Genomic DNA, 26933 nt, shown 5'->3' with positions numbered 1-26933 from the left:
TAAACACTGCACCTACTCTCTCTTTCTCTGTCTCTCTCTTTGCCTCTCTTTTCTCTCTGTCACACACACAACTACATACATGCACACATTCCTACTTCCTCTTCCTCCCACCCCCATGAGTATAGTTGTATCACTCTAAAGAGCTAAATCAGTATTCAGTGTTAATTATCATTATGGTTATTTAAATATTAATCACAAGGATTCATTGTGTTGTCCTGTGTTATATTTTCTTTCTCATACAATTTTATATTTCCCATGGAAATAATTTTGGTTTCTTAATTTACAATGCGTTTCTATACACTCTGCTGAAAACCAAACCATCTTTTAGCACCCTCAGACAGTTCAGGTGTTTGTCAGTTTCTCTCTGTTCATGGAGACCCCCTCCTCCTGCCCCCATCTTCACTGCTGCCTCCTGGCACTGCCACACAGCTATCATCCTGGAGTCTGTCATGCACATCATCCTGGGAATTCCTTTTGCTTCTGTCCTGTTAAGACTCTGTTTCCTGAACCTGTCTTTTCTTTTTTGTTGATTCTCATGCTTCAGTCGTATATCTTCCCACCCAAGGAAAGTAAATAGATGCTAAGTTTTTTGAGACCTTGACAGTCTGAAAATACCTTCAATTTACCGGATTGAGTGTTCGACTCAGTATAGGATTCTAGGTGGGAAATTATTTTCTTTCAGAATCTTGAACACATCATTTCATTTTCTTTTGCTTCTAATGTGTTTGTTGAGAAGCCCCATTCTTCTCTGCTGATGGCTTGGAAGATTTTATGATTTCTTCTTTATCTCCAAAATTTTGATTTTTTGGTGCTTTGCCATGATGTGGGTCTGTTTTCATTCCTGGACTGTGGGCACTCAGCAAGCTTTTTCAATCTCAGTACTTCAATTCTGGGAAATGTTTTGTACAATTTCTCTGAAAATTTTCTCTTCTCCAATTTCTCTGTTCCCTCATTTGAAAATCATCTTATTCTAACGTTAGACATACTGGACTGATCCTCAGATTTTCTAATGATTCTTCTCTATTTATCCATACTTTGACTTTTTTTAGTTTGAATCTCTAATATGTTTACTGAATTTTGCCTTTCAATTTTGCTAATGAATTTTTTATTTCTGCTATAATAATATTAATTTCCAATATCACTTTACTGGTTTTCTCTTTTTTCCTTCATTATAGCTTTTTACATTTTTTTCTTTTTATTTTCTTTTTGAGACAGAGTGTTGCTCTGTCACCCAGGATGGAGTGCAGTGGTGTGGTCTTGGCTCACTGCAACCTCTGCCTCCTGGGTTCAAGTGATTCTCATGCCTCAGCCTCCATAACTGGGACTACAGCCACCACACCTGGCTAATTTGTGTATTTTTGGTAGAGACAGAGTGTCGCCATGTTGGCCAAGCTGATCTCGAACTACTGACCTCAACTGTTCCACCTGCCTTGGCCTCCCAAAGTGTTGGGATTACAGGTGTGAGCCACCGCGCCTGGCTTTTGTAGAGTTTTATGAGCAAATCTTACTTAAATGTTTGCAGTCAAATACAAATGCATATCTTTATCTTCCTTTTTACAATAAAGGTGTCATACTCTACACACAGTTTTGTTTCTTGCTTTTTTTCACCTTACATGTTGGAGGACTTTATGTGTTAGTGTATAGAGAGCTTCTTCATTCTTTAACATAGTTGGTGTCATCTTCAGAAGTACACGGTGCTTCTAATTCCTGCATCTGGCAGCAGTGCAGATCAGTTAGTTGGATTCCCTAACTGTAAGCTTGGGTTTTTGCTTTTTCTGCTCTGCTAAACCAATTCTAAATGTTCATCCACCTTTCTGTTTCTGAAATACTATTGACATTTTGTCTGTTGTATCCTCTCCTCCCATTTCCCTTATTCATCTAAATTTGTGCCTTTTTAATTTCTTTTATTTCAGTGTTATTTTGCAGGATATGGAGGACAAATGTGTGTATTCAATCCATCATGTTTAATTGGAATCTCTATCACATCTTTTAGCCAATTAGATTTTTCTTTCACCTTCTTCCCTTTCCCTTTCTTGCCCATGGACAGTGCTCTAAAGTTCCAGTTGGAGGAAAAATAAAAATAAGAATTATAACTTTCAGATGATGATGATGATCAAATATATTCCAGCACACTGAAAATAGGCTTCATGGTCTTTGTGAGTAAGCACAATTTTGAGACTCTGGAGCCACGCCTGGGGTTCTCCTGCATCCAAATGTGGTCTCATAATAGCTAGTATCATTACCAGAAAGTGTTCTTGTCTGATATAGCAACAAGAAGTAATTTAGTAATATGTGGCCTTTTCCACCCTCAGAAGATAGCTCCTCTCTGAAGATTTTACACCCAGAATGGGACTAATACCTCATGAAAATGATTGCACCTACCTAGGGGAAAATTTATTTGAAAAGCAAAGCTGTTCCATGGCTTGAGTTTGTACTCTTTTTCCACAGACTTACTAGGTATCCAGTATTGAGGGGAAAGGAGCATATTGTTCTTTAGCTTTTTCTTTTTCCCATAGATTTATCTACTTATGATCTTTCAACATGCTATGACTCAGTAATCACACCCCAAAGAAAAAGCATTCTTCTTTAAACTTTTAAGGCTCAAGTTTTTGGAGAATAAAAGTGTCACCAGTGAATCTATCTAAAGAAAATAAAAATATTTTGTTCATACACAACCAACAGTACTATACTTCCTATCTTGTTTAGCTCTGATAAAATTCCCTTGACTGTAAAATGCCTGTATTTCAATCAGTATGGTTGAGAAATTATTTCCATAGCTGAGTTAAAAAGTGTTTAGTAAGTGTGTGTTATTACATGACTATTGCTTTCATTGTTTAAAGAGTGGTTTATATGTAAAGAGAATAATTTGCGTATTGGAATGAAGTGTTCTTCAGTGTGGTTTGTATGAGGATAATTTCCATTTTTTGGTGAGCTGTTTAGTGGTGTTGTCTTGTAACTTGACCATAGTTTTATCTAATTTTGGCCTGTGGTTTCTCTTCTGCTTAGGCATAATGACATCAATAGAAAAATGAAGAAATCCTACAGCATAAAGCACATTGCTGAGCCAGAGTCAAAAGAACTCTTCTTGTAAATCACTTTTTAAATTTTCTCTCACTGATGCCCTTTGGACACTATTGAAAATTTCTGGACTATCCTCTATGGAAAGAGAACCATGAAAACAATGCCTCACCAGCAGAAGAACAGAATATCAGGATGCCTTAAATTTATAGTAGTAGACTGTAAAAGATTCATTTTGGGGTGATATCTGTATATATAACTTGTGTGTTTTTTTTTTTTAAAGATGCTGTTTAAAAGCATGATTGGGAAAATGTATGTTTTTTAAGAGTAGATTGATTCACCCTACCCACAGGACGTTGACCAAACCACTGATGCCATTTTATATTTCATCAATTGCATGAGTATTTGCTAATGTTGATTGAACCTCCCTTTCCCCATAATGTGGGCAGATTTGGCTCAGCTCCTTCATGAGATCAGGTCGGTGATATTGTTTTATGTCAAGAGTGTTCTTTCTGTCATTTCTACTTTTGTATAAAGGAAATAAAACAATGTTAACAGCCACCTATAAGCTTGGGGCACTTACTTTCTAACAAATCTGTGATGTTCTGATTTCTAAGGGACTTTGCAAGTATTTTGATTGCTGGTATTTGATTTCAGGAACAAACTGCTCAGTTTAGCAGTTTTCCCATAGGGTTCAAATAAAACATTCTATATTTCATTAAGTAGTAAAAGATCAGACAAGTATATAAAGTAAGTCAGTTCCTTCTGCCTTCTCAAATCTCAGTGTTGACATGGGAAAATATTAAGGAGAACTAAGGATTTAGCCCCTTCTTGGGTCACTTTTTTCTGCCTCTGACACATTGAGACCTGTCTAATCCCTTTAGGAGACAGTGTGGAGCCCAAGTTCATAACAGCCCCATTGTTGACGCAGCTCTCTCCCTCCATGTAAGCGGTAAGTTCCAGAAGGCTTCCTCCTATCATGTAAAAATATATTTCTGTTGAAACTTCAAGAGTTTTATTTTCAAAGTATTGGCATGGCCTATAAGAGGCCTGTCAAGTTTTAGTTTAAAAGTAGAATGTATTCTTACCAGTAGGAGGGAACACTGTATGCTATTACAGTTACTAGCAATGTCACTGCAGCCAAATCAGTCAAATGTGAACCATTCCTGTATCCTGGTGCAGAGAGCAGATAAACTCACTGAATTAAGAGATAATCTTGCATATGTAGGTCATCTGACAAACTTGGGCTTGATGAGATGCAATTAGGTAGAAAAGGAGCTAATAATATCTGAGTGCCTTTTATGTACCAGACAGTATTATGTGGTGATATTACTACTTTCATTTTATAGATTAGAAAACAAAAGTTTGGAATGTCTTAAGACCTGGTTCCCAAGTAACAGGTAACACTAGTAGTAAATCGCATAACTAGGCTTTGGTACATATTTGCCTATTATGCCCACTACACTAATGATCCTACACTGTGCTGTCTCCCTAGTGCACTAACTGCTGGACTCGCACACAGGAAGCATGAGTTCTGGTGTCAGCTCTTCTTCTAACAGCCCTTTGATCTCAGACAAGGGACATTGCCCTGCCCGAGAAATCTGGAAAGGGCAAGATGGGCCTACATGCACATCGAAGAGAAGTTTCCTTTCAAACTTACAGAGCAACACGTCTATGAATTTCATTCCATGTGCTATGTCCTTGTCTGGGTCCTGTGAGTTGCTACTGTTAGAGCCTGGTGCTATGTGTGAACCTTCATTTATCACATGGTCTTTTCCTCAAACGGGATGCCCTCACTCTGATTTATGCCCCTTGGCCTTATCCACCCACTTTGATTTTTTCCTCATATTTCACTACTTTGTCCTATTGCTTGAGATTCTAATAGAGAATTTATGGCAAGCACATGTGAAATGTAGACTCCTGTGTTTTCTTTTTGCTTAGTGCAGAGGAGGTGATGGTGAGGTCACACAGCCAACCTTTGGGATTTGGCCAAAATGAAGCCTCAAAGAAAGAGGACCCGGTAAGTGCTCTCTGTCTTCCAGTTTTGTTCTTAAACTGTGTTTTTAAATGTGAAAGATGAAGGGGGCTAGGCAGAGATTTCATAAGCCGCAAAGAGTTCCTGATTAAACATAGCAAAGAAAATTTCAAGAGTTTGAAAGAAAGAGATGTTACTTTGACTTAGAAAACACTGGCAATTCACTTGTTCAGTGACACTAGCATTTTAGCTTCTGCAGTCTGAGTACAGAAAAGCAAAGAATAAAAAAGGTAAAATAGGGAAGTTGAGCAGATCCAGATCAGTCCAAGAAATCTGGGCTGATAATGCATTCTGTTTAATGATGTTGCTAGGATACTAAAAATAATGGCCCTTAAATTATACATGTACCTATCTTTACTAAGTTCCTTATGAAATTGATACATTATGGTTGCTTGAAATTAGTACAAATGATGTTTTCCTTACCACAAACTTAGTTTTGTCCACCATTTTTTAAATGAAAACACAGAAAACTCATTTATTTTTTTCTAGAAATGGAGACGCATTAACATGTTAAAGAAAGCAAGAGTGTGCTTCCTTTTAGTGAGCAGAGCTTTGAGGTCCCTGTCCCAGCTGCCGCCCATTGGGCTAGTAAAATGAGTAAAGCTCTATCTGCATGCCTAATTACATGCAGCAGAGTAGGAAACTCAGCTCCATTGTAAAAAACAATCACATCTGTCGGTATCTTTTAAAGACTGGCTTCTTTTATGTCACTAAAGGGACTTATATTGCCAAAGTTCAACACAGCAAATTAGGAATGTTTCTTAGAAAAGATAACAAGATACCAAACTGTCACCACTTTCAATGGATTGAATTCCCACTATTTATTCTTGTAAAACAGTATCAAGACTTCAAACCAAATAAGAAAGTTCTAGATGTGCATCGTAGAGTTGGAAGTGGGGATGAGGCTTTCAAAAGATACCATCAAGTAAGACTTTGAGAATTAATTATTTTTCTCAAAATGAATAATTATAAGCAAAATTATGGTACAGGCTAGAGGAAATAATTATAAATATTTAAATAACTCCCTAAAAGACTCCTTGATACAAACTAGATTAAATGTTTTTTCTTCAGCAGCCACCTATATCCTTAATGTTGAATTAAGTTGATAGAGCTAAGTAAGCCTAAGGAGTTATTGCAACAGAGTTGGTACCATTGCCCCTTGTAAAAAATGGAGTTCATGCTGTCTACAGCCCATAACTCTCATTGGCTGATAGGTCTGTCATTATTATGTTATGTTGTCTCATTATTATTTCCCTTTATTCTTTGACTACTGCATAGTTTTATAGAACTTTTCAAGCACTTGATTCCTGTCTTCTAATGAGACCATAAATTTGTTAATCTCAACAGAATCTTAGTATCACCTCTCACAGATGGTGTTTAGTATCTACTAACAACTTACAGCCATCTTTCTTTTCATATCCTCTCCAGTCTTCTTCTATTCTCTCCTTGTCCTCATTTTCTCTCTTCTTCCTTCCTTCTCTCCCTTACTCTCTCCTCTCCCTCCCTCTTTGCTGTCATCTCCCCTCCTTTTTTCTCTCTCTCTTCTCTGCCTTCTGTTTACAAGATCATTAAACCCTATATATATGGGATCTTCCTTGGAAGAAACCTGGCAAAGAAATTGCAGTAAATAGACATGTGCTGGACCAGGTTTACAGTGAAAAGCAAGCCGCTTCTCCCTTCTTGCTAGAGCATGTGAGTGTGACAAGCATCCCATATGCTGATATATTCAACACACTGTGATTCAACCCATGCCAAAGAATGAGGCCCTGTGCTAGGCATTCCATTTGAACAAAAAAGACCTGGAAGTTGGTATCAGCCATAGAAGCAACAAAGATAGATAAGTCTACCAAATTGTGCATTTGGAGAGACTTGTGGAAAAAAACTATTCCAACTAGTTTATAGCAGTGATTCCCAAATTTTGCTGTACATTATACCACCTAGGGGAGCTTTTAAATACTGGATGCCCAAGCTAAACCCCCAACAAATAAATCCCCTCTCTGTGGTGGAACCCAGGCATCAATATTTGTAAAGAATAAGATGAAAAAGAAGAAGGAAGGAGGAGAAGGAGGAGGAAAGAAGGAAGAAGGAGAAGAAAAAATACTAGGATTTCCATATGCAACCAGATTTAAGTTAACAATAATTGTACATATTCATGGGATACATAGTAATGTTTGGAACCATATCATTTACAGCGATCAGGTCATGGTACTTAGTATATCCATTACCTCAAATACTTAACACTTCTTTGTGCAACTAAGTTTTATAACCAGCACCTCGTTAACTCAAAATGTGATCAGAACCCATCAGCATTGGCATCGGCTGGGAGCATGTTCAAATGCAGAATCTTCTGGCATTCACCATGGCTTCCACTTTTAATTTTGTGATGCTGTGAACTGTCTATTGAGAAAATATTTGAGAAGAATGGGCAAAAAATTACCCTGTCCTCAAAGAGAAAGAAAGAGTAGTATATCCCTAAACCTGGGTTAGAATGTGGAGAAGAACCTATTTTGTGTTTTAAGGGAGTGTGTGTAATGTGTATACAATTTGAAAATCATGCTCCATGTTGTGATTCACGTGTTGGAAATTTTGTAAATCCTATAATTATAGAAAATGAAGCTTCTTTTCTGGAGGGGAGAGGTAGAAGACACAACAAGAACTTTTAAATCCAGGATAGGGTCATGACACTTTAATGTTTAATCATAATGTAGCTAGGTGTTCACTTGTTATGAAATATTTCTCTAAATTTCCTAAAATCAATGTTTATAGAAGTCAAACCACCAGAAGACTACTCATTATGCAGTAGCATAACCAAGAAAAAGCACACTCAAAGCAAAGACCAAACCCCACCTCTCAATACCATTTCCTAGCTGCTACTGGAGGGGCTCCTCTGGGTAAACCACCAAGGTATATAATATTTTATGACCTTGTTGCATAGGACACTGTTATATGTCAAATATATTATTTTGTACACACCACACACACACACATGCTGAATGCCTACCATGTACACAGCTCTGCCGCAAGTGGTGGAAGTAAATTAGCGATAAATTCTTTTTTTTTTTTTTGGCTTCTTTTTTTTTTTTTTTTTTTTATATTATACTTTAAGTTCTAGGGTACATGTGCATAACGTGCAGGTTTGTTACATATGTATACTTGTGCCATGTTGGTGTGCTGCACCCATCAACTCGTCAGCACCCATCAACTTGTCATTTACATCAGGTACAACTCCCAGTGCAATCCCTCCCCACTCCCCCCTCCCCATGATAGGCCCCAGTGTGTGATGTTCCCCTTCCCCAGTCCAAGTGATCTCATTGTTCAGTTCCCACCTATGAGTGAGAACATGCGGTGTTTGGTTTTCTCTTCTTGTGATAGTTTGCTAAGAATGATGGTTTCCAGCTGCATCCATGTCCCTACAAAGGACGCAAACTCATCCTTTTTGATGGCTGCATAGTATTCCATGGTGTATATATGCCACATTTTCTTAATCCAGTCTGTCACAGATGGACATTTGGGTTGATTCCAAGTCTTTGCTATTGTGAATAGTGCCGCAATAAACATACGTGTGCATGTGTCTTTGTAGTAGAGTAATTTATAATCCTTTGGGTATATACCCAGTAGTGGGATGGCTGGGTCATATGGTACATCTAGTTCTAGATCCTTGAGGAATCGCCATACTGTTTCCCATAATGGTTGAACTAGTTTACAATCCCACCAACAGTGTAAAAGTGTTCCTATTTCTCCACATCCTCTCCAACACCTGTTGTTTCCTGACTTCTTAATGATTGCCATTCTGACTGGTGTGAGATGGTATCTCATTGTGGTTTTGATTTGCATTTCTCTGATGGCGAGTGATGATGAGCATTTTTTCATGTGTCTGTTGGCTGTATGAATGTCTTCTTTTGAGAAATGTCTGTTCATATCCTTTGCCCACTTTTTGATGGGGTTGTTTGTTTTTTTCTTGTAAATTTGTTTGAGTTCTTTGTAGATTCTGGATATTAGCCCTTTGTCAGATGAGTAGGTTGCAAACATTTTCTCCCATTCTGTAGGTTGCCTGTTCACTCTGATGGTAGTTTCTTTTGCTGTGCAAAAGCTCTTTAGTTTAATTAGATCCCATTTGTCAATTTTGGCTTTTGCTGCCATTGCTTTTGGTGTTTTAGACATGAAGTCCTTGCCCATGCCTATGTCCTGTATGGTACTACCTAGATTTTCTTCTAGGGTTTTTATGGTATTAGGTCTAACATTTAAGTCTCTAATCCATCTTGAATTAATCTTCGTATAAGGGGTAAGGAAAGGATCCAGTTTCAGCTTTCTACTTATGGCTAGCCAATTTTCCCAGCACCATTTATTAAATAGGGAATCCTTTCCCCATTTCTTGTTTCTCTCAGGTTTGTCAAAGATCAGATGGCTGTAGATGTGTGGTATTATTTCTGAGGACTCTGTTCTGTTCCATTGGTCTATATCTCTGTTGTGGTACCAGTACCATGCTGTTTTGGTTACTGTAGCCTTGTAGTATAGTTTGAAGTCAGGTAGCGTGACGCCTCCAGCTTTGTCCTTTTGACTTAGGATTGTCTTGGCAATGCGGGCTCTTTTTTGGTTCCATATGAACTTTAAAGCAGTTTTTTCCAATTCTGTGAAGAAAGTCATTGGTAGCTTGATGGGGATGGCATTGAATCTATAAATAACCTTGGGCAGTATGGCCATTTTCACGATATCGATTCTTCCTATCCATGAGCATGGTATGTTCTTCCATTTGTTTGTGTCCTCTTTGATTTCACTGAGCAGTGGTTTGTAGTTCTCTTTGAAGAGGTCCTTGACATCCCTTGTAAGCTGGATTCCTAGGTATTTTATTCTCTTTGAAGCAATTGTGAATGGAATTTCATTCCTGATTTGGCTCTCTGCTTGTCTGTTACTGTTGTATAAGAATGCTTGTGATTTTTGCACATTAATTTTGTATCCTGAGACTTTGCTGAAGTTGCTTATCAGCTTAAGGAGATTTTGGGCTGAGACAATGGGGTTTTCTAAATATACAATCATGTCATCTGCAAACAGGGACAATTTGACTTCTTCTTTTCCTAACTGGATACCCTTGATTTCTTTCTCTTGCCTGATTGCCCTAGCCAGAACTTCCAACACTATGTTGAATAGGAGTGGTGAGAGAGGGCATCCCTGTCTTGTGCCAGTTTTCAAAGGGAATTTTTCCAGTTTTTGCCCATTCAGTATGATATTAGCTGTGGGTTTGTCATAAATAGCTCTTATTATTTTGAGGTACCTTCCATCAATACCGAATTTATTGAGCGTTTTTAGCATAAAGGGCTGTTGAATTTTGTCAAAAGCCTTTTCTGCATCTATTGAGATAATCATGTGGTTCTTGTCTTTGGTTCTGTTTATATGCTGGATTACGTTTAAGAAATATTTTTGATGAAATATGGAAAGTCTTAATTAACAGAATAAATCTGAGAAGTACAGTGATCTGTCATGATGTTATACTCATATATGTATTTTATAACTGTATATTTTTTCTGTGGAATTTGTTCTCATAGTTGTTCAGCCAATTAGGAACAATGGCAGAAGAATTTAAATTCTATTATTTGTGGTAGAAAATGCTAGTTATCTCCTCAATATCCTTTTTCCCTTTCTTCTGATTAAGAGAACACAGTTAAATGTTCCCAGATAAAATTACCTTCCCAGATGCCCTTGAAACTGGGAATGGCCATGTGACTCAGTCTGGCCAATGAGAGGGAAGTGGAATTCGTAGAGTGGGGCTTTAGAAAATCTTATAGAGGTCAAAGCTTACCTGGCACTCATCTTTTGCCCTTTGTACTACCCTGGGATACAGCACTGCTTCTTTGGCCATAAGGACAAAAGTCAGATTCTTTAAAAAAAGGAAAAAAAGGAAAGATAAGGAACCCAGTTCCTTGTGTAGCTATGTGAGCCCTGAATTGTACATATTACTTATTGAGTAAAAAAAACTCTCCTAATTGACTAAATCACTGATATCTGTCTTCTGGTAGGAGCAGCCAAATATACAACCTAACTGAGGTACTCAGTTGACAGAATAAAGAATAAACCACTGGAATAAAGCAGCATTTCACAGATCATATTCTATTTACCACTAGGACTAGGGGATGTTTGGCTGTGCTCCAGGATTAATGTATGTTTTGCTAATTAGTTTGGTAAACAGTGCATACAAAGTCCTGACATACACTGTGAAGTCCCACCTTCAGAGACAAAGGACATAGTCCCCCAGCTGCTGGTGGTACTGCTGGCCCAGAGCTTTCAGGTGTTAGCCTTCTCCAGGAATTGCCCTTGGCGGAAGAAAGTCACCTTGCCCGAGAGCACAACCTTTCCCTGGGCAGCCCATATCCAGCAGTGGTCAATGTGCAGGTATGTAGACCCAGCCCCTAACATAACTTCGGACAATCCCGGAAAGCCATCCCAGCTTCAGACCTCCCCCATGGGTTAGTCCCAACTTCTTCCTCTACCTGACACAGCCTCATTCTCTTCCTTAACATAGATGTTGATCCCAAGAGCCATCTATAATAAACTTCCTGCACATTAATCTCTAGGTCGGAGTCTACTTACCAGGGAATCCAGTCTGTAATGATATATTAGCATGTTCATATCTCGAAGAAGTCCCAGAGTACAAAAGAAACTTGTTTAATTGGGTTGGGTGCTTAAACTGATTTATAAACCAGAGGTCTTTTAGAATACTTTTCACATCCCCCAGAGTGATTTCTACTAATGTTAGTTTAGGATGTGCTGGAATCAGTTTTGGGTCATTACACATATATGGAATTTAGACTGTTCTAACTATCATGAAAGCCCAATGTCAAATCAAAATGTGTATACCGGAACAGAACTATTTAGCCAAATTTCAAAGAAATGCAGCCAAAGTTATATTCTATTTGGATATAATTTTGTGGTCATTATTATTGAAATGTACCATTTCCAGGGTCCTTCCAAAAGCTATGGGCTCAAATTCATTTCACTGCTGATGGTTAAACTACACCCTAAGTCTCCATAGAAATGTCATCTATAAACTATGGCATTTATCAAAAATCAATATAAGAAATAGTCATATAGAAAAAGTTTCTATATATTTTTTATAAAACTCTTATTGAAACCATCATATATTTAAAAATTGAATAGCTCTATAAGGGGCCATAAAATAAATTCCTCTTAGAGTTAGTACTAGAGAAAAAAAATGCTTCTATAGGAAAAACTGGCATGCTTCTTTTTATTAGCTAATAAGAACCTTATATAACTCGCATTTTCCCTTTTTGTCTTGCTTGCCAGGAAAAGGTCAACAGCAAAGTTTGCATTTAATCTCAGTAGCAATCCTTAGCCTAGTTTTTTCTAGTATAACAATCTGTCTCCAACTCCACCCTCTTCCTTTGTTCTTATATTTTTATCCTTTTTAATGGCTGTAACACATCTATGTCTTCTATTTTAAAGACCTTCTGAGAATAAGTGGGCTGAAATAAATATAAATGTTTCCATCATGTTTTTTCCACCATACCTTTCTATCTGCCCAATCCTGCCCATTTGTTTTATTTATTAGGTTGGTGCAAACATAATTGCCATTACCTTTAATGGCAAAAACTGCAATTATGTTTGCAGCAACCTAATAATTGATGTTATAAGTCCACACCAATTGTGTGTGCAAGGCAATGCTGATTCAAAGTGTAAGATAATTGTTATCTTCAAGTTGCTTACTGTCTATGGACGCTGGGAGAAATCACATACACGAATATGTAAAGTGCAAGACAAAAAACAATATGTGTGGAGGGACTCAGTGTAGCTGAGAGGAGGGAGAAATCACTTTTGGTTTGGCTGAGGCCAGGCAGGTGCCCTGTAAGGTTTGCATTTAATAGAGGCTGACCAATATATACTCAGATGCAGTAATTGGCTGCCCATGTCCACATGTAATGTGATTGTCAAAATGAGAATCACAGATAGGAACATAGTACCACATGTTCACAGCCAAATGGCCTTCCTGGTAGCTTGTCAAACTCAGAGAATCTTGGAAAAGAGTCAAACAGCCCTTAATATTTTCCAACCTATAGACCGGTGGGCAGAGATTCAAAAGGGAGTTCTCTGTTCAATTCGTCTCCTTGCTCTGACCCAGATCCAGGGCCTTAGTCCTAGATCCTGAGAGTCCTTCTAAGGAGCACTCCGCATCAGCGCAATGTACACCTCTTCATGGCAGCCCTGAATTACCCCGCTAAGAGCTCTCTGCGAGAAAGCCTGGTGTAGGGACACCTTCAGCTCTGTTGTGCGCTCACCCCAAGGCCAGTGACTGAGCACAGCAGAGGGATGAGAGCCCGGGCATATCCTCCCACCCTGAGACTCTTCCAAGGGCAAACTGTGGTCTGGGACTCCCCTTGACCTGGCTAAATATTTTTCTGAATGTGTTGCGATCTCGAGCTCTTCCTACCCAGTCCTCCTTCCCCGCCACTCTCATAGTATCAGAAGGACATTGCTGCCTACACCTGCACCCTCCTCCTTTATCCTTCAGAAGCAAGGCCCCTAATAAATCTCTTGCACATTCAGTCCCATTTGGAGGGCTGCTTCTCAGACCACCTGAACTGACACACTCCCCTGACCCTCCTCCTCACCCTCATCCTTCTACTCCCCCTACTCTTCCTCCTGGGTTAAGCCTCACCTTTCTCACTACTCTGTCTCCTTCCCTTGCTGGGTAGGGTGGTAGGTTGGGGTGAGGATGGTGTTTAGGATCCTATAAGTGGAGGGGGCAGTGGCACAGGCCTTCTCTCCTCTCCGCAAAGATTAACTTAGTGCTGATATCTATGTCTCCTGTAACTTATGCTAAGAGTCTATTTCCTTTCTCAACTTGAGTTATATTACAAAGAGCTATCCTCTGTTCACTTATGCCTCATAAGTTCCAGGTTCAAGGACCAGGTTTTGGCTTGGTGGGAGGAAGACAGGGGCTAGTGGAGTGGGGGCAGGTGATATGTGATTGAGGAAGACTCACCCTACAGCACAGCTAAAATATGTTATCTGCATTCAAAAAAATAAATAAATAAAGGTTAATAAGAGGTAGAAGAGAACTTCTACTTTACATTAAGCCCCCTGCAATTTTTTTCTTCTCACATTTCTTGTCTCTTACTAAAAAAATTTTGCTGTTTTTAGGTGAATAACTCATACTTCTTATCTCTCCCTTTAAGTTTCTCTCTCACATAATCACTCTCCATATTTACATTAATTTAGCACAAGAAACAAGCAAATTACTAAAGTTGTTGTCTATTGTTGTTGATAGCATTGATTTTCTAAATTCATCTATGTTGAAAGAGATGTACTTTTAAAAATAAATATACTTAAAATTTTAATAAACTAGTTACAGGCAGTAAGTAGCACGTACAGGGAGTAAATATTAAGTTAGATTGAGAAGTTACTAGTCATTATATTGGTGGTTACCTTTTTCAGCACACATGTAGGACTAATTGTCATAGCCAATTTCCAAAACCTGTAAAGACTTCAAGAAGGGAACCATTCTATTTGCGTCTTGTCTGACTGGGTTACTGGCATCATGGCTACAGACCTCCACGTCTCTCTGGACCTGCACACACATCTGCAAGAAAAATTCTGGGATGTCACATTCCCAACAACTGCTGGATTGTAGTAAGTCTCCAGCAGGAAGCAATTCATCATGAAGCTTTAGAGGAATAAGAAAAGAATGGAAAATCCTTCTTTCTGCTTATATGTACAATAGCCACATTCCAAGTGAATGCCTAGATATTGTTCCTTTCCAGACTTAAACTCTGACAGCCAAGAAAAATCACACCTCTGATTTCAGGGCCATTTTGCTGTGACTTACCTAGGCCCAGTGGACACTTAAAAATGATTTTACTTTATTTAAATATCCTTCAGTCTCCTTCTAGACCTGTTTCACAGGCCGAGTTTCCCCTTTCTCCTGTGTTCCTTTTGTTTACCAGACACACCACAAACCAAAAGGAGCACACGGCCTGTGCTATACAAAATGTGCAGTAACAGGGTTTCTTGATTGGCTACCCAATTAAGTAAATCTCCTTGCCTGGAGGAAACTAAGTTAAAATAACACTGAAGTCTGTCCCCAAGCCCGCAAAAGAGAAGAAAATGTAAAAAACCAGGGCTGAAAATTTCCTCTGTTGTGCAATGAGTTTTGCAGAATGAGAACTCTTACTTAGATGAAGTTTCAAAGAAGTACTAGCATTTTCCAAAGCACAAGTTCAGAGCCCCCCAGTCTCCTAAATGTTGCAGGTTTGGCTGACATTAGTTTCTGGAAGATTACACTATTAGAAACCATCAGCAATAAAGTGACTACTTGCTATTATGGTCTCTTATTATATGGTCAAGAGGATTTTCTCTTCTGCTTTTCAGTAATAAACACATGTTGAGAAAGTATGGTATGCTGGGCAGAGACCCGAGAGATCAACTGCCTCCCAGGTGTTTCCAGAAGTAGCTCATACACATGATTCCAGACACACAAAAGCATGCACCTTCTTTATTAAACCTGCAGACAATGAGATTCCACTGTCCTTACTGACATTTTTAGGTTGGTGCAACCTTTAATGCAAACAGTCTTTCTCCAGGTGTGATCATTTCTGTGGGCCTACCTGCACAGAAATGTTTCAATTTGAACTGAGTTACTTGACCAAGACAAGTACCCAATCCAGTACAAGTGTAGGAAGAGGGGGGAAGAGTCAATTCTAAACACAGAGAATTGTAAGAGAGGGACTGAATAACTCTTTTCGTGTAAGAATTGGCACTTCATATTTTAACCATAAAAGAACTAAAACATAAAGCCATGTTTTATTGGTATGTATGTGCTTCAATAAGGTAAAAGCCACTTTAAAGCTAATAAATAATTCATATTCTTCTTGACCTGTGGAATAAATACCTGTGGAGGACAAACTTCTTGGGGTTATGCATCGTCTTGTTGGTAAATTTGCAATAAGTCAATGGTTAAGGCATCACACTAAAACAGGCAGTTCTTAATGATAAATTCATATCCAAAAACCAGCACTATCAGACCACAAGTTACAAATATCTTTGAATGAATTTAGTTAACTATTAATTAAGTTTAGCACACACTAAACTTAGTTTAGGTTCACCTCCCCTCCTCCACTTCCCAACAAAGATCAATTACACAGGAGTTACCTGGTTTATTTCCATATTAATGTTTGATATCTAATGTGGCTTGTTAACATAGCTTACTATATTTTCTGGGCATAAGTGTTTATGGGAAAAACTTCAGATTTATACAAGGTTTTGGACATGTGACTCATATAAACTGGAATAACAGCATTGTTGCTAAAACTTGCCATTTGCTTTGAAGGCTCATCATACTGTTCTTGGGAAACCATTAAGCAAAATGCCCTGAAGGGTAGGAGAAATTGCATTGAGCAATAAAATGTCAACAAACTGCAGAATTTGAACATCAAGCACTTTCATCTAAATATGCCCTTCTCTCCTTTCACTTGGCAGGGGTTTGCTTTTTGAAAAGTAATAAACTCTAGCACTCTAGTTGACCTGGGATGTGTTTAAGAAATCAAATCTTAGAGCCAGAAGCAGTATAACCTTTAATGTGGACTCCCCACCTCAGAAAAACCATAGAATGAGAAATATAAACAAAAAAGTAGGACAGAAATATATATCTCAATTGTCTAGATCTTTAATTTTTTTAAAGAGGGTATACACCAAAACCCTAGGCCAGAAGAAACAATCTTAAATCTGTTTAAACAGGTGGTCAGTTCTTACTATCATCAACAACAAATGAATATAGTCATAGCACAAAATAAGAAGGATATGAACAAGGAAAACCTATTCATAAGTCTGTGTAACTTTTATAAACCTGGGACGGACACAGCTCAATCTCAGAGCAGGTTTGCAGTCAAGAAACAGCTTCCCACAGCCAAAAGTAATTTCCAAACAACTGAAACCCTTCACTTACGTTTCTTAAGAACCGTAAAGGGGATCTACATTCAAAGACCATACCAATATTTATTAAAACCCCTTTCGTCTTCTACCCTTCCCCCACAAACTTGCTGCCAATCCAACACATTACAATTCATGATTCCCCATAACTTGTCTCAACATGTTATTCTATTTTCTGTCTGTCTTTACCCTCGCTTTTATATATCACTTTATTATTCAGACTGACCTTACCTCTCTCCTAGCAGAAAAGAATCCTTACTTACAGGAAGAAAAAGAATCTAGAAATTGATCTGGTAAATAGAGAATTCCCTTAGGTTTGGTAGGGTAGGAGAATAGAAGGAAAGCAACCCACATGATGAATATGATTCCAACTTATATATTTAACTGTATCATGAATTAAAAACTACTATGTACCCTAAAACTGAGGCCTAAAAAATCTGGGAGACATTATGTGGATACATGCTGTTCGCATAGTTCAAGAGATAATGAATGATTGCCTCGAATAACTCATGTTTATTAAAGCACAGAGAAGGATGTCTCTGTTTCGTACCTCAAAAGAGTCAAGTTTCCTTTTGGAAATATAAATCTAATAGGTTACCAAATGGAGGTCTAGAATTTCTTGGAGACGGAAGGGTCAGGAGCCATAACAGAATGCCAGTCATGGACACTGGGAAATGCTCATGCCTGCATGTAGAGACCATTGTCTCATTGTTTGGAATGGTAAATCAGGGATTGCCTATACATGACTAGCATTCATCTTCTAATAAGTTCTATCCTGCAAAATTGGGGATTATGAATTCAAATGCTTAGAAGCGTCAGGCTGTGTCCTAATTGAGTGACACTGGCTGACTGAGAACTATGGCAAAATGAGAGAACATGTCCTATCTAAGCAGGAGTAATTTGTCTATTCCTATAATTCTTATCATGTAGGAATACTGGCTCTTTATTGCCAGATTCTCAATGTTCCAAGATAGCCTGAAAATCCAAATGCTATATTTGATATTCCTCAAAGTTTAGGTGTTGGCAGTTTAATATTTTTTATCACTATGACGACCAGATAGCCACACCTGTGGGCTGATGCAGCTCACAGACCACATCACTTCTGGAAAAAAATTATAATAATCATTATAATTCAAGAAGCAATAAATATATAAATATTTGGTCTCTTTACTTGATTCAATATGAATATTCAATAGAAAGAATTTTCTGCAAAAACCATTCACCAACAAATAAAAAGGCTTAGAAGAAATCAAACATGTGGCAACTTTGCCAAAAAATGAATTCAATTAGCCATGTAAAAAATGTAGGCTCAGGCCAAGAAAAATCAGAAAGAAATAGGAAACTATCTTGAAAGAGGATACCCTTACCCAACAATTCCACTTATTAAAAACCATACAAAAAAATTTTAGTTGAACAAAGATTAATTTATAAACATATTCATTGCAACAATTTGTAACCAAGAAATTAGAAACTACCAACTTAATAGGGGCTTGGTTTAAATAAATTTGGTATGATATATCTATAATGTGCAAAACTATACACATTAAAAATGATGCTGCAGAAAATTATTTAGTGGAAAGATGTTCTTGATATTATTAAGTAAAAACACAGGTTATAAATACAAAGAAAGTATGATTTCATTTTCTTACATGTTTATATCTTTGTGTGCATATCTCTGGGTCAAAGAAGAAATTACAAAATAAATTTTAAAATAGTTTGAATAAATGACAATGAAAACAAAATAACAAAACTTGTGGATGTAGCTAAAGCAGTGCTAAGTAGTAAATTTTTAGATTTTAATGCTTACATTAGAAAAGAAGTAACATTTAAAATAATTATATCTTTCCACATTAAGAAGCTATAAAAAGAAAAGTAGGCTGGGCACCATGGCTCATGCCTGTAATACCAGCCTTTGGGAGGCTGAGGCGGACGGATCATGAGGTCAGGAGATCGAGACCATCCTGGCTAACACCGTGAAACCCCATCTCTACTAAAAATGCAAAAAAATTAGCCGGGCATGGTGGCAGGTACCTGTAGTCCCAGCTACTTGGGAGGCTGAGGCAAGAGAATGGCATGAACCAGGGAGGCAGAGCTTGCACTCCAGCCTGGGCAACAGAGCAAGACTCTGTCTCAAAAAAAAAAAAAGAAAGAAAGAAAGAAGGAAAAGCAAATTAAACTCAAAGTAGAATTTAAAATGTAGCAAAAATGGGAGCAGAAATTTATGAAAAATAAAAATAAAACAAACAATAGAGAAAAAAAATTCATGGAAACAAAATTAGTTATTTGAAAAGATATATAAAGTTGATAAACCCCAGGATGACCAAGAAAAAGGAAAAAGAAAGACCATAAAACACCAATATCAGGAATGAAATTGTCATTATTCCTGTGAATTCAATGGCCACTTTAAAAGATAAGAATATTATGAACAATTCTATGATAATAAGTTTGACAATGTAGAAGAAATAGGCAAATTCCATAAAAGACATAAATTATCAAAATTGACACAAGAAAAAATAAAAATCTGGAAAGTCCTATATGTAGCAGAGCACTACATCTAATAAATAGATTGAATGTGTGATTTTAAAAATCAAAACAAGCAACAAAGAACAACAACAGCAACAAAAAAACTTCCTTCGAAGAAAACCTCCAGTCAAGATGGCTTTACTAGTGAACTCTGTTAAACATTTAAGGAAGAAATAATACCAATCCCACACAAACTCAGAAAATAGAACAGCAGGGAATATTTTTGACTCATTACCTTGATATTAAAACCAGACAAATACATTGAAGGAAAAGAAAATTACAGATTAGTATTCCTTGTGGAAGTAGAAGCAAAAAAGTATTTAATAAAACTTTAGCAAACTAGAGCTAGCAGTACATATAGATTATACTACATCATGACCATGTGGGGTTTATTCCAGGAATAAAAGATTGATTTGGTAAAACAATCAATGTAATGCACCATAATGAGACAATAAAAGAGAAAATCACATATGAATAGATAATGTAAAAGCATTTAAAAAAAACTTAATACACATTTATGAATGAAAGGTTTCAGTCAACTAGGAAAAAAAGTAACATTCTTAACATGATAGAAGGCAGCTAAGAAAAGCTTATAGTTGCTGGAGAGGATGTGGAGAAATAGGGACACTTTTACACTGTTGATGGGATTGTAAACTAGTTCAACCATTATGGAAAACAGTATGGCGATTCCTCAAGGATCTAGAACTAGAAGTACCATATGACCCAGCCATCCCATTGCTGAGTATATACCCAAAGGATTATAAATCATGCTGCTATAAAGACACATGCACACATATGTTCATTGCGGCACTATTCACAATAGCAAAGACTGGGAATCAACCCAAAAAAACCCCAGTCCATCAGTGACAGACTGGATTAAGAAAATGTGGCACATATATACCATGGAATACTATGCAGCCATAAAAAAGAATGAGTTTGTGTCCTTTGTAGGGACATGGATACAGCTGGAAACCATCATTCTCAGGAAACTATCCCAAGAACAGAAAACCAAACACTGCATGTTCTCACTCATAGGTGGGAACTAACAATAAGATCACTTGGACTCGGGAAGGGGAACATCACACACCGGGGCCTATCATGGGGAGGGGGGAGGGGGGAGGGATTGTATTGGGAGTTGTACCTGATGTAAATGACAAGTTGATGGGTGCTGACGAGTTGATGGGTGCAGCACAGCAACATGGCACAAGTATACATATGTAACAAACCTGCACGTTATGCACATGTACCCTAGAACTTAAAGTATAATAATAATAAATAAACAAATCAATCAATAAATAAAAGCTTATAGTTAACATTCTATATAATAGTGAAAGAATTACTGCCTTCACTAAGATTAAAATTGTCTTTACTCACAAATGGCATAATTGTGTACACAGAAAACCCTAAGGAATTTACAAAATGAGCTACTAGAACTAAATGCAAATTTTGCAAAGCCTCAGTGTTCAAGGTGAGTAAAAATAAATTACTTTTCTATATATTAGCAATGAATTATTGGACAGTAAAATATTAGAAAAATTTTACAATTGCATCAAAAAGCCAAACAACCTAGAATCGACTTAACACAACTTGTGTAAGACTTATACACTGAAAACTACAAAATATTACTGAGAAAAGTTGAAGATGACCTGAAAAGTAGAGAAATAAACTGTGTATATATATGAATTGAAAAATTCAGTATACTTATGATGTCAGTGGTCCCCAAATTGAGCTGTAACTTCAATACCAGTCAAATGCCTGGCAGGATTTTATTTTTTGAGAAATTGGCATGCTAATTCTAAAATGTGCATAGAAATGCAAAGGACAGAGAAAAGCCAGAATAATTTTGGAAAAGATCAAAGTTAAATTTACACCTTTTAAGATTTGCTGCAAAACTAGAGAAATCAGGCAGTTGTATGAATATAAGAATAGAGATATAAATCAATGGAATAGACAGTGCAAAAATTGACCCAGACATATATGGTAAATTGATTTTTGCATATATGATAAACTGATTTTTGACAAAGGTCCCAAGGTAATACATTTTCCCAAATGGGAACAGTGTAGCATTTTTAACAAGGGGCCTTAGAACAACTGGACATCTGTGTGTGCATGATAGTTAATTTTATGTGTCAATTTGGCTGAGACATAGTGCTCAATTATTTGGTCATTATTCTAGATGTTTCTGTGAGGGTATTAGTAAATGAGATTAACATTTAAAATGGGGAACTTGGGCTTTTCTAACTTTTATTTTAGGTTCAGGGGTACATGCGCAGGTTTGTTACATAGATAAACTTGTGTCATGAGGGTTTCATGTACAGATTATTTCATCACCCAGGTACTAAGCCTAGTACCCAATAGTTATTTTTTCTGCTCCTCTCCTTCCTCCCACCCTCCACCCTCTGATAGGCCCCACTGTCTATTGTTCCCCTCTTTGTGTCCATGTGTTCTCATCATTTAGCTCCCACTTATAAGTGAGCATGTGTGGTATTTGGTTTTCTTTTTCTGGGTTAGTTTGCTAAGGATAATGACCTCTAACTCCATCCGTGTCCCTGCAAAGGACACGATCTCATTCTTTTTTGTGGCTGCATAGTATTCCATAGTGTATATGTACCACATTTTCTTTATTCAGTCTATCATTGATGGGCATTTAGGTTGATTCCATGTCTTTGTTATTGTGAGTAGTGCTGCACTAAACATACACATGCATGTCTTTATGACAAAACTATTTATATTTCTTTAGGTATATACCCAGTCATGATATTGCTAGGTCAAGTGGTATTTCTGTTTTTAGTTCTTTAAGGAATGGCCACACTGCTGTCCACAATGAACTAATTTACACTCCCACCAACAAAGTTCCCATCAACGAAGTATATGTTTCCTTTTCTCCACAACCTCACCAGCATCTGCCATTTTTTGACTTTTTAGTAATAGCCATTCTGACTGGTGTGAGATGGTATCTCATTGTGGTTTTGATTTGTATTTCTCTAATGATCAGTGATATTGAGCTTTTTTCATATGCTTACTGGCCACATGTGTGTCTTCTTTTGAAAAGTATTTGTTCATGTCCTTTGCCCACTTTTTAATGGGTTTTTTTTTCTTGTAAATTTATTTAAGTTCCTTATAGATGCTGAATATTAGAACTTTGTCAAGTGCATAGTGTGCAAATATTTTATCCTGCTCTGTAGGTTGTCTGTTTATGCTGTTGATAGTTTCTTTTGCTGTGCAGAAGCTCTTTAGTTTAATTAGATCCCATTTGTCAATTTTTGCTTTTGTTGCAATTGCTTTTGGCATCTTTGTCATGAAATCGTTGCCAGTTCTTATGTGTAGAATGGTTTGCCTGGGTTATCTTCCAGGGTTTTTATAGTTTTGGGTTTTATGTTTAAGTCTTTAATCCATCTTGAGTTGATTTTTGTATATGGTGTAAGAAAGAGGTCCAGTTTCAATCTTCTTCATATGGTTAGCCAGTTATCCCAGCATAAAATGGTGAACTTTGAGTAACTTTGACCTATAAAATATGGGTGGACCTCATCTAATCAGTATAAGTAGTTAATAGAACAAAAGTTGACTTCCCCTGAGCAAGAAGGAATTCTGCTAGCAGATTGCCTTTGGGCTTGAATTGCAGCTCTTCCCTGATTCTCCAGCTTACTGCATCAGATTTAAGACTCACCAAGCCATTTTATTGTGTGAGCCAATTCCTTAAAATAAGTCAATCTCTCTGTCTCTCTCTCTGTCTCTGATATATGCAACATAGATTATTATCAAAAACATCACACTAAGCAAAAGGAGAGTGATACAAAAGAATATACACTGTGTGATTCCATTATGTAAATTTCAAGAAAAAAATAAAACTATACTGAAACAAAAAAGAATAGTAGTTGTCTAGTGTGTGGGTCAGGGTGGTAGAAGGATTGACTGCAAAGTAGGATGTAACAACTTTTATGTGTGCTGCAAACATTCTATATCATGATTGGGGTGATTGTTACACAGATGTATATATTTTTTCAAAACTCATCAAACTGTACAGTAAAATTGATGATTTACAAATCATACCTCAATGAAGTTGATTTTTTAAAACATTTTCTAAAGACTGTCCCACAGCTCCTCCACACCATGCAAGACCTCCTGCACACTGTAAGCCCCACATGAAAGATCATGCAGAGTTCTGATTCTGAGGATCAGCACACACATCTCCCAGCCCTTGTGTGCTCCACCAGGAGAAGAACTTCCAGGCAGTGATCTCAGATCTGGATGCATATCACAATCACCTAGGGTGTTCATTAAAAATACAGATTCCTGGGCCCTATCCCTAGAAATTTTTATCTTAGTTCTACTTTATTTATTTCATTTTATTTTTTGAGTCAGTGTTATTCTGCTGCCCAGGCTGGGGTGCAGTGGCACAATTTTGGCTCACTGCAACCTCCACCTCCCAGATTCAAGCGATTCTAGTGCCTCAGCCTCCCGAGTAGCTGGAACTACAGGCATGTGCCACCACACCCAGCTAATTTTTATATTTTTAGGAGAGATGGGGTTCCATCAAATTGACCAGACGAGTTTCAAACTCCTGACCTCAAGTGATCCACCCACCTCAGCCTCCCATTGTGCTGGGATTACAGGCATGAGTGACTGTGCCTGGCCAAGGTCTGCTTTAAATCCAAGGCAAAAGGCACAGTGTCCTATGTTCATTGCTGGCATCCAACTGCACTTATTTAAAGTCACTGCTGCAAGGCTCTTTGTTGAAACTCAATTCTCCCTTTTGTCTGGGGCTGCCATTGGACACTTGCCCTGCTGTTTAAAGAACTGCCTTTTTCAAATTTAAGCAACTCAGGAGACAAATGATGTCAGTCTTGTCATTTATACACCAAATTATGAGGACTCTGAGGAAAATGAACAGAAAGTCCAGTCTTTTTCTGGGGTTCTCTCCCCTTAGCAATCCCAGGAACCTCTAGGGAAGGTTACATAAATGCAGGAATCAGTCCTACTCATCACCACTGCTTGTCAGGGGAGTGGGAATCCAGACTTTCCCCTGAAATCCAAGATTAAGGATAAAATCCTTTAATGGCAAAGTGAGAAGGAGGATCTCTGCTCTGGTTCCAGGTCAAGGTGACTCTAAGTAACTCTTACTCTTTAACTATTTTGTTAATTCATAGAGTTTGTTTTCTGTAGCCTATGCCACAAGACCATGAAAATTATGGTGGCTAGGAAATCCCTTTGTTTATAATCATTTTTTGCTCGTTTGGTCTGATCAGAAAAATATGAAAGATTGTACATGAAGAAAAGATGTATGTGAGACTCTTAGCATGTAGAGGGCCATGATTGTTCGCTGATGATGTCCACCTAAGCAAGGCTTTGTTTACCTCCCCCTAGCTTACATGGCTGACTTTACCAAAAAAGCTTAGGGGTGGAAATGGATGTGTGTGAGACAGCAATCCTAATTTTATGACTCTCAGGTACTAGAAGAATAGATGAGGCAATGGACCATATTTCAAACTGCACACTTTCTTTAGGCCTCATTCACCTTTTAATATAAATGTTTGAATCAATTGGGATACAGGCTATTGATGAGAACTTAGGGGATCGGAACTCTAGCTCAGTGAAGAAGAAACAAGATAAATCTCTGTGCAGATCAGTAGAGCAGTCAGAGATGAAAGGGTTTGGAAAGCAGATGGCAGTATGAGAAAATTCAATAGCTAGAGTACAATAAATGGAGTTCAAGACGGTGGTGGAATGCAGAATGCAAGCTTGACCTTCTCTGCAACTTTGCCTGGGGCCCTGATGACAGCTGTTAACTCAAGCTTCTCTATATTTTTGCCAACAGAGTCACTTTGGAAAGTAGAGTACATCTGCCATGATTCGGTACAATTTCCACTAGTAAAAATTCTGATTTGTTTTCATGTCTTCCAGATTCTCTCCAATGAAAAGAAAAAAACAGAGACAAGCCAATTACTCACCTAAACATTCCCCCTTGTCAATATGATATTGGCAGAATTTCCCTAGTTGTCTATTCCCAACTCTTACTTTGAAGCATGTAACCAGTTATACAACACTGCATATTCTTAAGCCTCTACTCTGAGCCAGGAATCAGAAAGAGCTGGAGATTTACCCTCAAACATCACAATGTCCCTTGTTTATCTATGCTAAGCTGGTGGCCATGAATTTCTCTCAATGTGGAGTTGTAGGTTCTTTAAGCCACTACCTACTATGTAAGCAGTAACTCTTCATATTGTTCCTACACTTACCTCTTTTGGACTACAGAGATTAGAGTATATTAGTATTATAAAAAAACATAAAAATTTGTCTAGGTAAGCTTATATTCTAGTGAATAAAATAATTGACAAAGATAAATATCTAAATCAAATAGTGATAAGAAATAAAGTATAAGTTAAGTAAGGGGCTAGAGAATGATAGTAGAGCTGGTGACTTATTTAAACGGGTGGTTACAAAAAGCCTTTCTGAGGAAGTAGCACTTGAACCGATATCTAGAAGAAGTGAGAGAATAAACCAGGTAGAGATCTGGAAACAGTATTCCAGACCAAGGAAAGAGCAAAAATGCAAAAAACCTGAGGTGAGAATGAGCTTGTCATTTGTACAGGAACAGCAAGAAATCCACTATGGCTAATATTGAGTGAATGGGGCCAAGTGATAGAAGGTGAGATCAGCAACAAGCAGGGGACAAATCATGTGGGAATGTAGGAATCTAAAAGACCTGTAGGAAAATTTTTGAGTAATTTTCTAAGGTCAGAGGTATAAGTTGTCCCACTTCCCCTATACTTTACAGAGGATTTTAAAAGTAACCTAGAAACTAAGGTCACCCTAAGTTTCTGAAATCAAGGTCTGTCCTTACATCTTATAGTCCAGTTATCATAGACTATAAAGTAGATGACAAAGTAAGAGCAGAGCAGAATCAGAGAAGGATGAGTAAACCCTAAAAGGAATGAGATGAGTAATAAAATTTTGAAAAGAAAAGCTACACATTGGGAGATTTAACTGAAATTTTAAACCATGGAAAATGTGATAGGATCCTAATGGAATTATCTTTATCCTGTTCCTAAAGATGTCTTTCCAATAAATGTATACTCAATTTTATTTTTAAAGATCTGTAAAGAGAAGCCTCTGGAAGCTCAGTCTTTCATGAACAATTCCCATATAGTGAGTCCTCAAGGGATGGCCAGAGAAGAGCCCTCAGGTAACAGGCACTGGGATCTGCAGAGTCAGTGCCCAGGTCTGTCATCCAGAGCGGGATCCATTGGCAGTCCAACTGGGCAGAATGAATTAGAAACATGGCACCTGTCAACTTGGGTATCTATCTGGATTGTAGATCACACTGCTAAAATACAAGTAGATACTGCTTTCAACAAAGTAGACATCTCAAGTGGAACTATAAAAACCATTCCTCCCAAAACGCTGTCTGCCCAGTACAAATCCT

General features: G+C 37.6%; 1 protein-coding gene across 12 annotated transcripts in view; it reads left to right on the top strand.

Annotated features, from left to right (window-relative positions):
* Positions 1 to 3579, top strand: part of SNCAIP (synuclein alpha interacting protein) — a 153937-nt gene extending 150358 nt beyond the window's left edge. For all 12 annotated transcript variants that reach the window (XM_033181436.1, XM_033181443.1, XM_033181437.1 and 9 more), the window contains one exon: positions 3007 to 3579. In XM_033181436.1, coding sequence (XP_033037327.1) covers positions 3007 to 3091 — 85 coding nt within the window. In that variant the 3' untranslated portion in view covers positions 3092 to 3579. The remainder of the gene's footprint in view (positions 1 to 3006) is intronic.
* The last annotated feature ends 23354 nt before the right edge of the window (positions 3580 to 26933 follow it).

The sequence above is a fragment of the Trachypithecus francoisi genome, unplaced genomic scaffold (assembly GCF_009764315.1).
Source record: "Trachypithecus francoisi isolate TF-2019V2 unplaced genomic scaffold, Tfra_2.0 Lachesis_group2, whole genome shotgun sequence".
Classification (NCBI taxonomy): Eukaryota; Metazoa; Chordata; class Mammalia; order Primates; family Cercopithecidae; genus Trachypithecus; species Trachypithecus francoisi.
Note: the sequence above shows the minus strand (reverse complement) of the source record. Positions and strands in the feature narration are given on the sequence as shown.